This window comes from Cnephaeus nilssonii (assembly GCF_951640355.1).
Source record: "Cnephaeus nilssonii genome assembly, chromosome: 14".
NCBI classification, from domain to species: domain Eukaryota; kingdom Metazoa; phylum Chordata; class Mammalia; order Chiroptera; family Vespertilionidae; genus Cnephaeus; species Cnephaeus nilssonii.
In genome coordinates this window covers 47,855,071-47,869,992 of record NC_137085.1, presented here as the reverse complement: position 1 = coordinate 47,869,992, position 14,922 = coordinate 47,855,071, and the positions used below count along the sequence as shown (strand labels likewise).

The 14,922-nt window shown below is 43.4% G+C and overlaps 1 protein-coding gene across 6 annotated transcripts in view; it reads left to right on the top strand.

The window, feature by feature from the left end:
* Positions 1 to 13,131, top strand: part of GLIS3 (GLIS family zinc finger 3) — a 455,765-nt gene extending 442,634 nt beyond the window's left edge. For all 6 annotated transcript variants that reach the window (XM_079790192.1, XM_079790188.1, XM_079790190.1 and 3 more), the window contains 2 exons: positions 4,381 to 4,563; positions 5,682 to 13,131. In XM_079790192.1, the coding sequence (XP_079646318.1) occupies positions 4,381 to 4,563; positions 5,682 to 5,818 (320 nt within the window). In that variant the 3' untranslated portion in view covers positions 5,819 to 13,131. The remainder of the gene's footprint in view (positions 1 to 4,380; positions 4,564 to 5,681) is intronic.
* The last annotated feature ends 1,791 nt before the right edge of the window (positions 13,132 to 14,922 follow it).

Below are 14,922 nucleotides of genomic sequence, written 5' to 3'. Positions count from 1 at the left end.
ACAGCTGGAATACAGAAGCCATTCATTAAAAAAAAAATGAGTTAGGCTTTTTCTCAGTTTGTGTGTGTGGCAAGACCCTAATAGAATTTTTTTAAATTTCATTAGTTTTATGGAAATAGCACTGGGAAGAGGATATGTTAAAGCTCTTTGATTTGAGTGACCACAGTCATCCACGCCAGTGTTTTTGGCATCTCTAGTAACTGGCTTCTTGGAGGGAGGGATTTAATAAAGAGGATTTTCTTTCCCTGAGTTGGCTGTGAGAGTGATAAAACATGCTTGCGGGGTCATTCTGGTTTTGAATATTTCTCGTGTCAGCCAAGACACCCACAGGCAGGAATTACAGTCCACTCTGCCCTCTCACTCAGGTCCAGATGGACAGGGAAAACTGGGAAGCGGAGCCCAGAATGTTGGGCTTAATATTTAACTTTGTCGGGTATATTTCACTGCATCCCAAACCTTTTATACTCTTACACATCAGAACCCTCCAACGTAGATTGAAGCCATATGCCATTTCTGCTGTTTCATAGAGGTATGAGAGAAGACTGGAAACAGAGGATGAATTGATTTTCACAAAAGGCAGGTGAAAGTCTATCACTACCTGACACACCTGAATGAATCATGTCCCTATTTGGGGAAATGAAGGAGTTCAGTGAAAAATGTCTTCTCTTCTCGGAAGAATAATATTACAATAAGAAATGCTATCTGGGAATTTATGGGTGACGAATTTAAGCAGAGCAAGCATAGGGATAAATAGCAAATATTATCTATTTTGCTCAATGAGGAAACATGACATTCTAATAAACCAACCATGGTGGTTCCTGGTCATGTTTTCCTCCTGATGGGCATGCCATGATTGCATGTGCTTAGCCACCAGGCACCCAAGGTCATGGTCAGTTTAAGGAACTCCCAGACCACAAAGCTGCACATCCCAGGTTTTTCAGACCACTCAGACTTGTTGCTCTTTTGAGCCCACACTTGGTGAGTGAAGAAATCAGGATGTGTGTCAATTAGTGCAGGATCTGGGAACAAACTTCAGCATGAGGTATATTGCTCAGGTCCTCAGAGGGCGAAGAATGGTCCAGAGAATTCTGCCTGGGAACTGTACATGAGCTGAATGCCCATTGCTGTGTTCATTCTTACATTTTGTTATTTCTGGAGTACTTACTGCCTTTTTATAACATTATTTCTTGTAACATTTTATTTTTATTTTTAAGAACTATATTATTGTGGAATAATTTTACATTTTTATTTTCCTTGTTTAGTAAACATACATTGTATAAATTACATTATTAAATACTAGTGGCCCGGTGCACAAAATTCGTGCACGAGGGGGTGGGGGTGTCTCTCAGCCTGGCCTGCACCCTTTCCAATCTGGAATCCCTTGGGGGATGTCCGACTGTAATCCGGGACTGCTGGCTCCTAACCACTCACCTGCCTGCCTGCCTAATGGTCCCTAACCACTCTGTCTGCTGGCCTGCTCACCCCCAACTGCCCCCCTTGCTGGCCTGCTCATTCCCAACTGCCCCCCCCTGCCAGCCTGCTCACCCCAACTGCCCCCCCACTGGCCTGCTCACCCCAACTGCCCCCCCACTGGCCTGATCGCCCCCAACTGTCCCCCACTACCAGCCTGCTCGCCCCCAACTGTCTCCCCCCCCGACTGGCCTGATCACCCCTAACTGCCTCTGCCTCGGCCCTGCCACCATGGCTTTGTCTGGAAGGACATCTGGAAGGTCTCCCGGTCTAATTAGCATATTACCCTTTTATTAGTATAGATATATAAATACCAATCATATAATTAGTTATAATATTAGGTTATATAATATTTAACTATTCATTTAATTTCATAATCATTCAGTGAGGTGTAGATACTATGTTTATCTCCATTTTACAAATTGAAAAACTAAAACACTGAGAGGCTAATTCACCAAGACTACACAATTAGTAAGTAGTTGGGCTAGGATTTGAACCCAGGAAATCTGGCTCCAGAGTACTTGCTTTTCATCACTATTAAAATTCAGAAAAACATAAAGAAAAAAATAAGACAACTATACATATGCTGCCTGTAGTCTATCCTACACATAGATTTCCACATCATAGAGCCTAGTCTCTGTATTCAACTTTGTATCTTCGCTTTTTTTCTAGCTGAACCTTATAATAGTCTTTTCGCATTATTAAAATTTCCTTATAGCTATTCTTTTAATGGCTACTTAATATTCCCATCATGTAGATGTACCACTATTTCCTTAACCATTCTCTTATGGTTACCCTTTTTGACTCTTCAGTTTTCTATAATGACAATTAGCACTGTGATGACCATCTGTGCAGAATTTCTTTTCTCCTTTGGACTATACTTTAGGATACATTCTCAGAAGTAAAATTGGCATATCCAAGAGTATGAATACTTTTCAGGTTCTAGATACAGGTTGTCAAATTTTTTCCAAAAGGTTTATACTCTTTTGCCATGTCTGCAACACTATGCAGAAGTGACTTCTTCACCAGTCTCACTCCGGCACTGAGAATATTAGGAATCTTTACTAATGTGATATAGTATTTTATCATTGCCTTGATTTTTATTTCTTTGATGGCTAGAGGACTGACAGTTTGTCCATGTCGGTTGATCAATTATATGGGTATTTGAGAGGTCTGTCCAGGTGGTTTGCCCATCTGTCTGTTGAAAGCAAACAGAAGCCGTTGAGTATCAAAAAGAGAAGAACCAATAATTTTCCATTCTTTCTTCTCCTTCTAGTCTATACTGCTTACATACATTTAATGTTACCCCCCAACCTTATGTGTATTTTTTCTTGATTCTATATAAAGTATACAACTGTCTGCTTATAAAGAATATTATTATTTTGTTTTTTACTATGAGTGTACCCTGTGCATAAAACTGCCCCATCCCTGTGTCTTGATTAATAAGCCTCTAGAGGTCCAGCCTATGTCTTATGAGCAGTTCAGCTCATATTCTTTGGTAATGCTCCTAGTACCCATAGAACAGGCCTTCCAGCCAAGGGTAGTATGAACAATCAGAAATAAGAAGAGTTGTGAGCAGAGTAGGCTGGATATGTCAGTGCGCCCTCGTTGTATTTAAAGAGAGCCAGAAAGAACCCAAATAGCACCTCCCCTACTTGTTGATAGGAGCTCAGTTTTCTTTAACCAAACATAAAGTCTTTCAGTCCTAAGAAGAGGCAGTTCTAATAAAGGAAGGCACACGGGGCGAGGGCCCACTGTCCATGGGTTAGGGTTAGGGTTAGGTCTGTGTTCTCTATCATTTAATGTTCGTGGTATGGACCGTGAGGCACTTCCTCTACTAATCCCTCATTTTTTTCCACCAAAAACGGAGTAATGGTATTAATCATAACTGACATTTATAGTGCACTGTTAAATGTTATAGATGGGCTTCCTTATCTAATGACTTGCCTAATTTTCACAATAACCCACTGATATAGACAGTGACATTCACATTTTACTTTTGAGGAGACAATGACATGGAGTTTATAACAGAGCTGCAACTCTCCCTTCAGTAAAGTATCAAATGATGATTTCATTACTTATTTTTTAAAGCATACTGTACTCCAAGAAAGTAATCCATTAGCCTAAATTTATAGGAGGCAAAGAGGAAAAAGGAAAAGGAAGGTGTGGAAGATTATAGAAAAGGACCACAAAGGATCCCAAGGAAAACTCCATTAAGTGACCAAAAAAACTGAGAGAAGTGAAACATGATTAGCAAAATGTTGGTGATTATTTTAAAATATTAAGAAATCTTTCCATGTATTTCTTCATTATACTATTTGTCCACTTTCAGTTTTCCCATTTGTTGCAAAGATCAACAACAATAATAGTTGAGTAAATTGCAGTAATCTAACTGTGGGATGCCATATACCTATTTAAAATAATGAGGAAGATATAAACATGTATGAATTTATCTGTTAGAACAAGTGAATGACTAGATCTCGGTTGCCTTTAAAAAAAAAACAAACATTCTTCAGATTTTTACTAAGTGTGAAAATCAGAATATAGGATAAAGGAAGGTTAGGAAGATGCGCTCAAAATCTAGCCTGGGAAGGAATGTCTGCTGAAGGTCAGGCCTTCAGGTTCCAGGACTCTTTGGATAGTCTAGGGAAAGTAAGATGCCTACTAGTCTCAGGTACCAGAGCAGCAATAAAAAGTTCATAAGCCGACAAACTTTGAAAGCCCCTGAAGGTGGAAGAGCTTCTGTCCAAATGGTACATTCCAAATGCTTACTTAGGAAGTTTTACAGGTGAGCTTAAACGTTAGAGGCATTTTGTCATAGGAATCTAGGCTGAGTGAGGGTCTAGCTGGGTTGGAATGATCTTTGGAAGTTGTGCCTTACAGTAGCTCAATGCTGTGCTTGCATTTCAGGATTTTACGGGCAGCTGCAGACATTCTGCCCCCCACACTACCCTGACTCCCAGAGGACCATGCCACCCAGCAGCTCCTGCAGTGTGGTGCCTTCCTTTGAGGACTACTTGGTCCCCACGTCCATGGGCCAGGCCGGTTTTGATGTTTTCCACAGAGCCTTCTCAACTCACTCGGGCATTACAGGTGTGTTGGAGTCTGACTTCGGAATTTGGGCAGACTGGCAGGAGAGACCAGTTGAGTTACCTGTGAGTGGCTGGGCTAGACTTGACGCTGCACATAGCTGCATCAAATCCTGTTGAATCCACCTCTGAAATGTCTCCCCTCTTCACCGTCCTCTCCAGCCCCACTTCCACCACCCTAGTCCAGTTACCATCATGTCTCCCCAAGACAACACAGACAGTTTTCCAATGAATCTCCCTGCATCAACTCCTGTCTTTACCATTCTGCCTTCATGCTTCCAAAAATGAAGGATAAAATAAGTAATTTGTCTGCTCAAATACCTTCGTTCCCAGTTGCCTAGAGAATAAAGTCCACTCTTTTTTAAAAAATTTATCTTTATTGTTGAAAGTATTACAGATGTCCCCCTTACTTTCCCCATTGACCTCCACCACCCAACCCCTGCCCCCCTCCCAGGCCTTCACCACACTACTGTCTATGTCCATAGGTTATGCATATATGCATACATGTTCTTTGGTTAATTTTACCCTACCCCCACCTCCCCACTCCCCACCTTCCCTCTGAGATTTATCAGTCTGTTCCATGCTTCTATGTCTCTGGGTCTATTTTGTTCATCAGTTTATTTTGTTCATTAGATTCCTCATATGAGTGAGATCTCTCAGCATGCCATTCAAAGTGCCCATGAATTAGGCCTGATTAGACTTTCCAGAACTCCCTCACATATGTCTCCTGACATGTTCTCACCTCAGCTTTGCCATCACACTTGGCCCCACATGCCCCTCCCTCTCTCTCTTTGCTCCCTGTTTCCTCCTTCTGGAATGCTTTGTGTGTTTTTTTAACCTCCCCTCCTGTAAGAATCCCATCCTTGACTCAACTTTAACATTACCTTTTTTTGTGACCACCCTCACCCTTCCCCAGAACACTTCACTTTTACTAATACTCAGGACATATTTTGTGCCAAGACTTATATTGGCCATCTGTCTGCACCCCAGACTTCTCTTCCACCTAGATGCCTGAGGACTGAGACCTGCTAATGGGGCTAGGTCAGCGTGATCGCTCACTGGACCCCCAGTGGGCGTGGCAATGCGAGGCAGGTGTTGACTCCTGTGTTTGTTCTCTTCCAGTGTACGATTTGCCTTCGGGTTCCTCAAGTCTCTTCGGAGAATCTCTTCGCAGTGGGCCTGAAGACACCACGTTCTTGCAGATCAGCGCTGTGGACCGCTGTCCTAGCCAGCTTTCCTCTGTCTACACTGAAGGGTAACCGTTCCGCTGGCCTCCACTACCACTGGCATCCAGAACCTTTTGTTGCTTGCCACCTGTTGTGTTCATAACCTCATAGACTGCCTGAAAAGGGTGGCGACCGAGTCAGTGGTGTTTGTGAAGTCACAGATGTGTCCTGGAAGGCAGGGCTGATGGTCAGAGCTGGGCTTTGCAGAAATGTTTTCATTTGTTCCTTGTTCTCTCTGGGTTTGCTGGTGACCAGCAAGACTGTCTTTTCAAAGGGAATTTAGACTCTCTCTCTCTCCCAGATACCTGTTTCTTCCTGGCTGTCAACCCTCAGAGGACACAGATGAAGTGATGGGCATGTGAAAATGTAGTTTGGGGACTGCCCTCTCTGAAAACCCTAAATAGAGAAGGACAATGCAAATTGCCAGAAACACAGTGAACTGCCCCGCCCATCCTCCTCTTCACTGCTGGCCAATGCCCAGCCAGGCATACAGGAACCCCAGATCTGCAGCATAGGGTTCAGCATCAGGGTTAAGCATCAGCCAGCATTCCAGTGAGCTGGCTGCCTCTCTTTCTCTCCTCTTCGATATCCCCATGCTAACCAATTGCTTTTCAGTGTTTCTCCAAAAGCAAAGTGAGGAGGTTCTGTTAAGTATAGGCCCTTGAAAGGCACTACAACTTGTTTTATATTCCAAAAACCTCTCTTAGTTCCTTCATTTTAAAGACTTGTAATTTACATCTACTTTAAAGGGAAAAAATATTTAGAAGTCTGTTCTTTGGATGCAAACTATTTTAATCACCCCAGCTACATACATTTTGCCACAGCTATGTGGCTCTGCCTGGCCACACCTCGCAGCACCTGTGAGCACTCCTGGAATGCTAGTTTTGAATATAGCAAAGGCTACCTGAGGGAAACGGGGTGAGCACACCCTCTTCCCAGTGCTGTAGCAGGAACCCTAGCAGTTTAGCTGTTCGGCAACTCCACCTCAAAGACCTTGTTCAAAGTAAAAGGTCACAGGACTGGTTCACTCATTGCTTCTGCTCTGGTGCTCTGCCCAGGGAAGTGCTAGAGGATGTGAGCACAGGGACTCACTGAGTTATGTTCCTAGGTTTTCTCAGAAAACCAAACTAGAGATGCCCTATGTCGTTATTTTGCACAGCCTTTGCTCACCTCCCTCAGGATATCTTCCATCTGTCTGTCTCTCCCCTGTGCTTACCTCTCTCTGTTTGCATTGTCCTCACCCTCTCCGTGACTGTGGTTCACACATGCCCACCACCATTGTTATCTGACCATCAGCTGTTAGCAAGGTCCGGCCCCAGGAGGGTAGAGGACACAGTTCTGGAAAGGTGGGCAGAAGAAGGCAACCTTTTTTTCTGAAACTCTGGTCTGAGGGCACTGGGCCATTTGATATCAAGCCTGAAGAGGAAGCCATTTCCCGTGGCACCTTTACAAAGCTTTACGAAGATCCTGAGTCTGATGGCCTGGGCTATCATAATGAGCCCAACCCCAGACACCCAGTAAATTTGGACATTCCAGTACTGTCACATTTCATGCTTTTTTCTCTTTTTAAAAAATGTTTTCGGAACAACAAAGAAACAATGCTGTTTGTCAAACAGAAATAATTACAATCTTCAGTGAGATAAGTACACATTGTGGTGTCAGACTTGGGACCCGGGGACAGGTGTATCCTGACAGGTGGGTCCTCCCAGTCCAGCTGCGCAGTCAATAGTATTCGGCCTGCTGTAGGATTTCATTCAAACATGTGGTAGGATGAGATGAATAAAGCACCAAGCATGGGTCTGTTTTCACAGTGCACCTGGTCAGTCTAGTTCTCTGACCAATGAGCTCTGATCTGAGAAAAGCCATCGTGCAGACGTCCAAGTCTGCAAACGGGTTATCCACTTGACAAACACCTGCTCTACTTTATGAGAGGATGCCTGCCGGGCTCCCTTTCCAGATGAGTCCTCAGACTGCAGGGAAAGTCTCCTCCTCCTTGCAGACTTGGTGGGTTGTGTCCCTTGGCCAAAGCAAGGACACATGCATCCTAACACTGGCATCCCTCCTGTGTCCTTTGTCACACTCTGGGAAGAAAGGAAAGCTTCTTAGAGAGACAGTCTATTCATTCTTAATACTGAAGCCTTTATGAGGAACTCAAAATACATGTTATTTTTGTGATGAGGAGGAAAAGGATTGAAAGGCAAGGTGGTTGTTGCAGCTGATGTTGTCACCCCTGCCTGTGGCTTTATATAAGTTAAAGTTGAAAGGGGGAAGGAAGACGAAGCCAGAAGCTGAGCCTCAGAAACCATGGATGCCATCTCCTTTGGCTGGAGGGGATGCTCCCGTGCCAGTCTGTCTCACCGTGGCTTCAGGGGGGTCCTGCCCCTCTCATGCTTCACTGTGGCTGGAGGGAGCCAGGGCGAGCCAGGCCTCAGTAGCACCTGTAGGCCCTCCTTCCTCAGGAAAAATTGGGCCGGCCCCTTAGGAGGCATTCCTGTTAGCAGAGGGCATGCAGGAAGCAGGGCCTAGGACTGCCTGCAACGCTGAGAGCCCTTCCCAGACCCTCTGTGTTTCCTGATGCAGGTCTGAGCTTATGGCCTCGGGACAGGACACTCAGGTTCTGGCTAGACTCTGCATTCTGTCCTTAGGTCCCAGAATCACACCTGACCTTAAAATGTGTTTCTTGCTTGCTTTCGCATTGCACAGGATTTACATATGCTTTCATTATAATGTTCAAAAATTTATTACCTTCCACTTTTTGGCCTTTTAGTCTTGACATGTAACCATTTTCATTAACATCCAAACAGAGATTGTCATTACTCTTTTTTTTTTTTAAGTAAAAACCAGTGCCTAGGAAAATACTCGCAGCCCAAAGCCAATTACCCTATTACATAAAAAGAAGAAATCAGTATGCCTAGAGACATTTCATTTGCTGCATTGTCTTCATTCCCTAAAGGGACTGCATCAAAGCGTCAGTTGTAATTCATCCTCCTATCAGCTGTTAAGTATTCTTTAAATATTTACTATCCGTTGGGGTCCTTTTCCCATGTCTCCCCCAAATTACATAGGCTATTTTAAAACAGACGGTAGGTCTTCAGTGGCTCACAGCAGCGTCCACTGGTGAAACTGAGTGTTGGTTTGTTCTTGAGTTTTTACATTTCCAGATATTAAGCACATTCACGCACCAGAATGGAGGTAAATGTTCATCGCCCCACCCAGAAACCTCGACTGTTCAGTTGCCTTGAAGTATTGGGAATAGTGTTTGTAAACGATTTAATTATTTGGTGTTTTATTGGACTGTTTGACCATGTCATTTTATAGCAGCATTTTTTAATGGCACTTTTTGTTGGTGGTGTGGAATTTCTGCGGTTACTTTTTTTGTTTTTTTGCAACGGATAAAGCAAAAAAGTCACACCACTCATTGGAGAAATAGTGAGTGTAAAAAAGAAGAGATTTATTTTGTACAGACAGCAGAGCATCCTGTGTAATGTTGCTGACATACAGCACTTTGGGGGCAAAAAGTAGAAATCTGTTTTCCATAAATCACACAGACTCTTGTATATAGTTATATACACTCACATAGAGAAATGAACTGCATATATCATACTGGATATGGGGCCGATCTTACTCTAAGGGCACATCTGGTGCTTATTGTCATAAATCTTTTAAAGAATTAGGTACACTTTTTTTCTATTAATATGTATAGTTTTGTGATTTGTCACAGTTATGTTTCATATAATCATAAGTTATTTTGTCTTGTTTCATGAAGTCCTTTTTTATGTCAAAAGTAAAATGAAGGTTTTGTGCACTTGGTACCGAATAAAACTGGAAATGGAGGCTATGCCCACCGCTTGAAACCCTCCCTCAGCATGTCATTCCAAAACACAATGGTAACAACTGCTTTTTGTTTGTTTGTCTTATTATTTTGTTTTGTTTTACCATCAGCCTCCTTTATATTGAGATGGTAATTATAATTAAAAGCAGCTGGTGGGAGAGGGCGTGTCCAAGGCCAGCTTTAAAATGCTGCATTGCTCTGGGCCAGAGCTGCAGCCTGGATTTAATTATAGATATGAGGATGGAATGGCAGTAAAAATGAATGTGTCCCTGAATCCTTTACATGTTGGGAGTGTCCATAAATAAAACATGAAGTTTTATTTCATCAGATTTAATTAAAGCTTTTATACATGTTTTATTGGTTATTCTATTAATCCGCTTCACAAACTGGATAAATGTGTGCTAGGGTTTGGGGTTTATTTGTGTCTTCTCAGTGTAGTGCTACATCATGCTTCAGAAATGCCTCAAGTGCTTGGAGCTCCAGGTGATGGGGTTTCAGTGTGCTGGCCATCGGTGGGGTGGGCATTTTCTGTCCAGTTTTTCTAAAGCCCTGCAGAGAAAGACACAAGGATCAGCTTCAAACTGACCTTTGTTACAGGCAGATACAAAGAAGGGGTGATGGCCCCAGGCACTGTGGCTCTTCTGCTGGGGGACAGGTGTGGTTCAGGGTTTGGAGATGGAACTAGTGCTGACTGAGAAGACACAAAGAGCTGCTCTGCTCCCTAAAAGGAGGCAGCTGGCGAGAAGTCAGTCCAACCTCATTAGAGAATAGTTTGCTATCACTGGTAGAGTTGAAGATACACATACATAGCCTACAATTCAACAGTTCTGGACTTTTGCATAAGTCAATGATGGTTCAGATAAGAGAGTTCATTGCAGTGCTATTCACAATAGCCCCACACTGGAAATGACCCACTGCCCAGCAACAGTAAAGTGAATAAAGGAACTGTGCTAAGGCAATACGGTGGAATACCACGCAGCAAGGACGGCAACAGAACTACAGCAACATGCAGTAACTCAGGGCCGAGCCCCTCAGACCACTGAAAGGAAGCAGCAAGACACAAAGCAAATACAGTGCTGTTCTATTAATATACAGTCCAAAAACAAGCAAGATTCAATTACAGGAGTCCCCCTCGTCCTCGGCTTCACTTTCCGAAGTGCCGGTTACTGGCAGCCAACTGAGGTACAAAAACATTAAAGGGAAAATTCCAGAAATAACGTGTTTCCCATCCATGGGGGTGTGGAGGCGGGGAGGTTTGCGGTTGAAATCGCACGCTGTTCTGAGCAGCGTGAGGAAATCTCGCGATGTCTCGCTCTGACGTGAATTACCCTTTCGTCCAGCGTCTCCACGCCACTTGCGCTCCCTCACGCCTCACGCAGGGTGCGCGTCTCCATCTTGTTTACCAGGTTGCCCAGGTGGCGCAGAGTTTGCGCGCAGGTAACCCTCAGTTTACTTAGTGACGGCTCCTAAGCCCGCGGGTCGTGGTGCTGGCGGTTGGGATGTGCCGCAGAGAAGCGCACGGCGCTGGTTAGGCGTCGTCAGGTGCGCAGGCGCGGCCTAACGCTTCGCCACCGCGTCTTCGCCTTCAGGTCCCTGGTACCATCTCAAATCATAAGAAGGTGAGTCTAGAACGGCATTTAGAGCGAGCCTATCACAGAACTCTGACTGCAGTATTTCGTCATAATTGTTCTCTTTTATTAGTAGCAGTTAATATCTTACTGTGCTTAATTTATAAATGAAACTGTATCATAGGTACGGATGTGTAGGAAAAAAGACAGCATTCGTAGTATGCTCCGTGGTTTTAGGCATGCGCTGGGGGTCTTGGAACATGTTTCCGGTGGATAAAGCGGCACTACTGTATGGAGTGTCGGTGGTAAAGTATCAAGAACAGCAAGGAAGACTTCATCAAAAGGCCCCGGGGACTGATGAACTCTGTTCAGGAAGGAAGGACACGTGGAGGACTCGGAGGTGATGACCAACCATCTTTTATTTCTTGACAACCCCACGATAAGTCATACTGGTGTTTGCTTTATAATTATTTAACTATCAATAGGTACGCGTCGTATACTTTTTTGTGTGCAAATATCGGTGACGAATACATCTTACCTCCCCTACGCCAAGGGCCTACACACTTTCCCTGCAGAGGGCCAGGGCGACAGGTGTCTCCACTGCGCACCTCTGCCATTGTGGCTCACAACGGAAACACACAAAAACCTTTCTTCACCTTCTGCCCAAACTGTATTTATGGACACAAATGTGAATTTCCCATAATTTTCAGGTTTCATGAAGTATTTTTCTTATTTTGATATTTTGCTATTTAAAAACACACAACAACCTTCATTCACATTCTGGGCAGGAACAAACCAAAAAGGCAAGGGGTGGGATTTATCCCATGGGCCGCAGTGGGCTGGGCCTAGTTAACTGAAGGAGCAACCCCTGGTCTTTCCCATAAACATCCCCCCAAAGAAAATGCAGTTAGGAGCCCCTCTGACCATTCTGCTACATCGGGCCCTGTTCCTGGAGGGAATTCATGAGTTCTGTTGATGAAGCTTTTCTTTGTTTAGATGCTGGGTTCTGCTTCCCGGGATACAGATGAATGCTTAGAGCCTCAAGTGCCATTCGATTGTATCTCTGGATTTGAGGTTTTTAATAAAGGGAGCTGGGCTTAGAGAAAATCTGTGAGAATTGGAAAATGAGCACCCATTCTTTCCAAGCTAACCAAATATTTGCTAGATCTTGGCAGCCATAGCCAACCTTTGCCTCTGAAATGCTGAGGGGTTATAAGTAATGGGAAATTTCATTTTTCTCAGGCCATAGCTCTTGTGAAAAGCCAGAGCTTCCCCTCAAAACCTGCAGTGTTCTCAGGGCACGGAGATTCGGGGTTTTATGTTCAAAGACTCCACTGAGAAATGGTTGGAACAGAGTCGAGGGGCTTGGACCGAGTTTGTACCCCTTCCACCCAGCAGGAGAGCTGCTTCACACTCCAGCATCTTCTCTGGACCCTGGTTTCCCATAATGCCTAGTTCCCAATTCCCTAACTTGGGGGTTTGTCAGCCCTGACAGTGCTGCCTTTCAGCTACTCAGAGAATGAGACTGAATTCACATGGGGCACAAGTGTATGCCTCTCTTTGTATGTCTGGCTTGTGATAACATTGACAGTTTCAAAATATGGTTATTCACAAGCCCTGAGAGATTTGCTAAATCGTAGCATGGACTAAATCCTCTTCTGCGGTCTCCCTGGAGGTTTCATGTGCTTCGGTTTGTGTATTGTGTATGGTTCTGATCTTAAAGTGGCTGGGAACACAGTGGCTTGGGTCAAATAACCTGAACTTTATAAAGAGCAGAAAGCTTAGAGAATATCCAACCTCATCATTTTACAGAGGAGGAAACTGGCATAGTTTCATTCATTCATTTGTTCATTCATTTAATCCTTTAACATTTATTGTGTAAAATAAACAGGTAGAAGTCATTCTTATCCTCACAGATCTAACAACTGGGGGATTCCGAATATCAAGAGCCCAAGAATATTATATCAGGTACTTCTTAAAAATGCACATTCTAGAGCTATTGAATGTACACCTCAGAGCAACTAAGCTGGAATTTTTAGGAGTAAGACAGAGGCATTTGCATTTTTAATAAGCTCTCCAGATGGTTGTTTATACAAACTAAACTTGACACCATCCCCCCACCGCATAGAGTGGAGGAGGCCAATCATTTAATAGGACAATGCCTTATAATAAAAGCTAAGCCTAAGGGGAAGAGATATCTACACTCACTCCCTGCCTGGTGAGACAAGAGCAGCGTCAGAGTTTCTTGAGGGTAGGGTGGATGCCTGAGCTAGTCCTGACAGTTAAAATAATCTTTAAGAAGCAAAGAAGTAGAGGAAGGATGGGCCAGGCAAGTGCAGAGCCATCAGGAGAAAGAGCGTAACGGACTGGTTGGAGAGTTAGATGTGGTTCTGTCTCTGGGCTCTGAGTAGTGGTTCTCTCTCCCTGAGCCCCAGCCCTTCTTGCATCTGCCTGAGAGCTGAGGGCATTGTTTCCCAGACCAGCAAGGGATGGCATGTTACCAGTTACTCTGTAAAAATAGGGCTCCACTATCAAATTAGTTTGGAGAATGATGGGTCAAAGTTACATAGATTCTTTATCTCAGGACCTGTCAAAGCCTTTACTATATTTACTAAGGTATATTATGACTCTCTGAGAAGGAGTTCCAGGATGAAGTCTATTGACCATGAAACCCTTTTTCCAAATAATGCTTTGTTAGCACTGTGGAAGAGAGTTTTGCAGGTCCTCAAAAAATTAAAAATACAATTACCATGTGATCAAGCAAATCCACTCTTAGGTATATTACTCAAAAGAATGAAAAACAAGGACTAAAAAAAGATGTACAACAGTGTTCCTAGCAGCATTATCCACAACAGCCAAACTACAAAACAATCCAAATATCCATCAACTAATGAATGGATGAACAAAGTATGGCCTACACATACATTGGAATATTATTCAGCCTTAGGAAGGAAATTCTGACACATACTACAAAATGGAAGGACCTTTAAAATATTAAGTGAAATAAGCCAGACACAAAAAGACAAATACTATATGATTTCACTTCCATATGCTGTCTAAAATAGGCCAAGTCACGGGAGACAGAAAGTAAAATAGAGACTACCAAGGGCTGAGGGAGGAAGGAATGGGAAGTTATTGATTAATGGATACAGAGTTTCTTTTTTGGGATGATGAGATAATTCTGTGGATGGATAGTAGTAATGGTTGCATAACACTGTGAATGTACTTAAGTAATGTCACTAAATTATACACTTAAAAATGGTTAAAATAGCCTGGCTGATGTTGCTCAGTAGTTGAGCATTGACCTATGAATCAGGTGGTCATGGTTCAATTCCCAGTCAGGTCACAGGCCCAGGTTGTGGACTTGATCTCCAGTAGGGCATGCAGGAATCAGCCAGTCAATGATTCTCTCTCATCATTGAAGTTTCTATATATATCTCTCTCTCTCCCTTCCTCTCTGAAATCAGTAAAAATATATTTTTAAGTGGTTAAAATAGTAAATTTTTTGTTATGTATATTTTACCACAATAAAATAAGGATAATGTAGCCCTGGCCAGATGGCTCAGTTGCTTGGAGCATCATCCCATACACCAAAAGGTTGTGGGTTTGATTCCCAGCCATGGGCACATACCTAGGTTGTAGGTTTGATCCAAGATTGGTGCATATACAGGAGGTAATCAATTAATGTTTCTTTCTCGCATCTATGTTTCCCTCCCTCCCTCCCTCTCTCCCTCTCT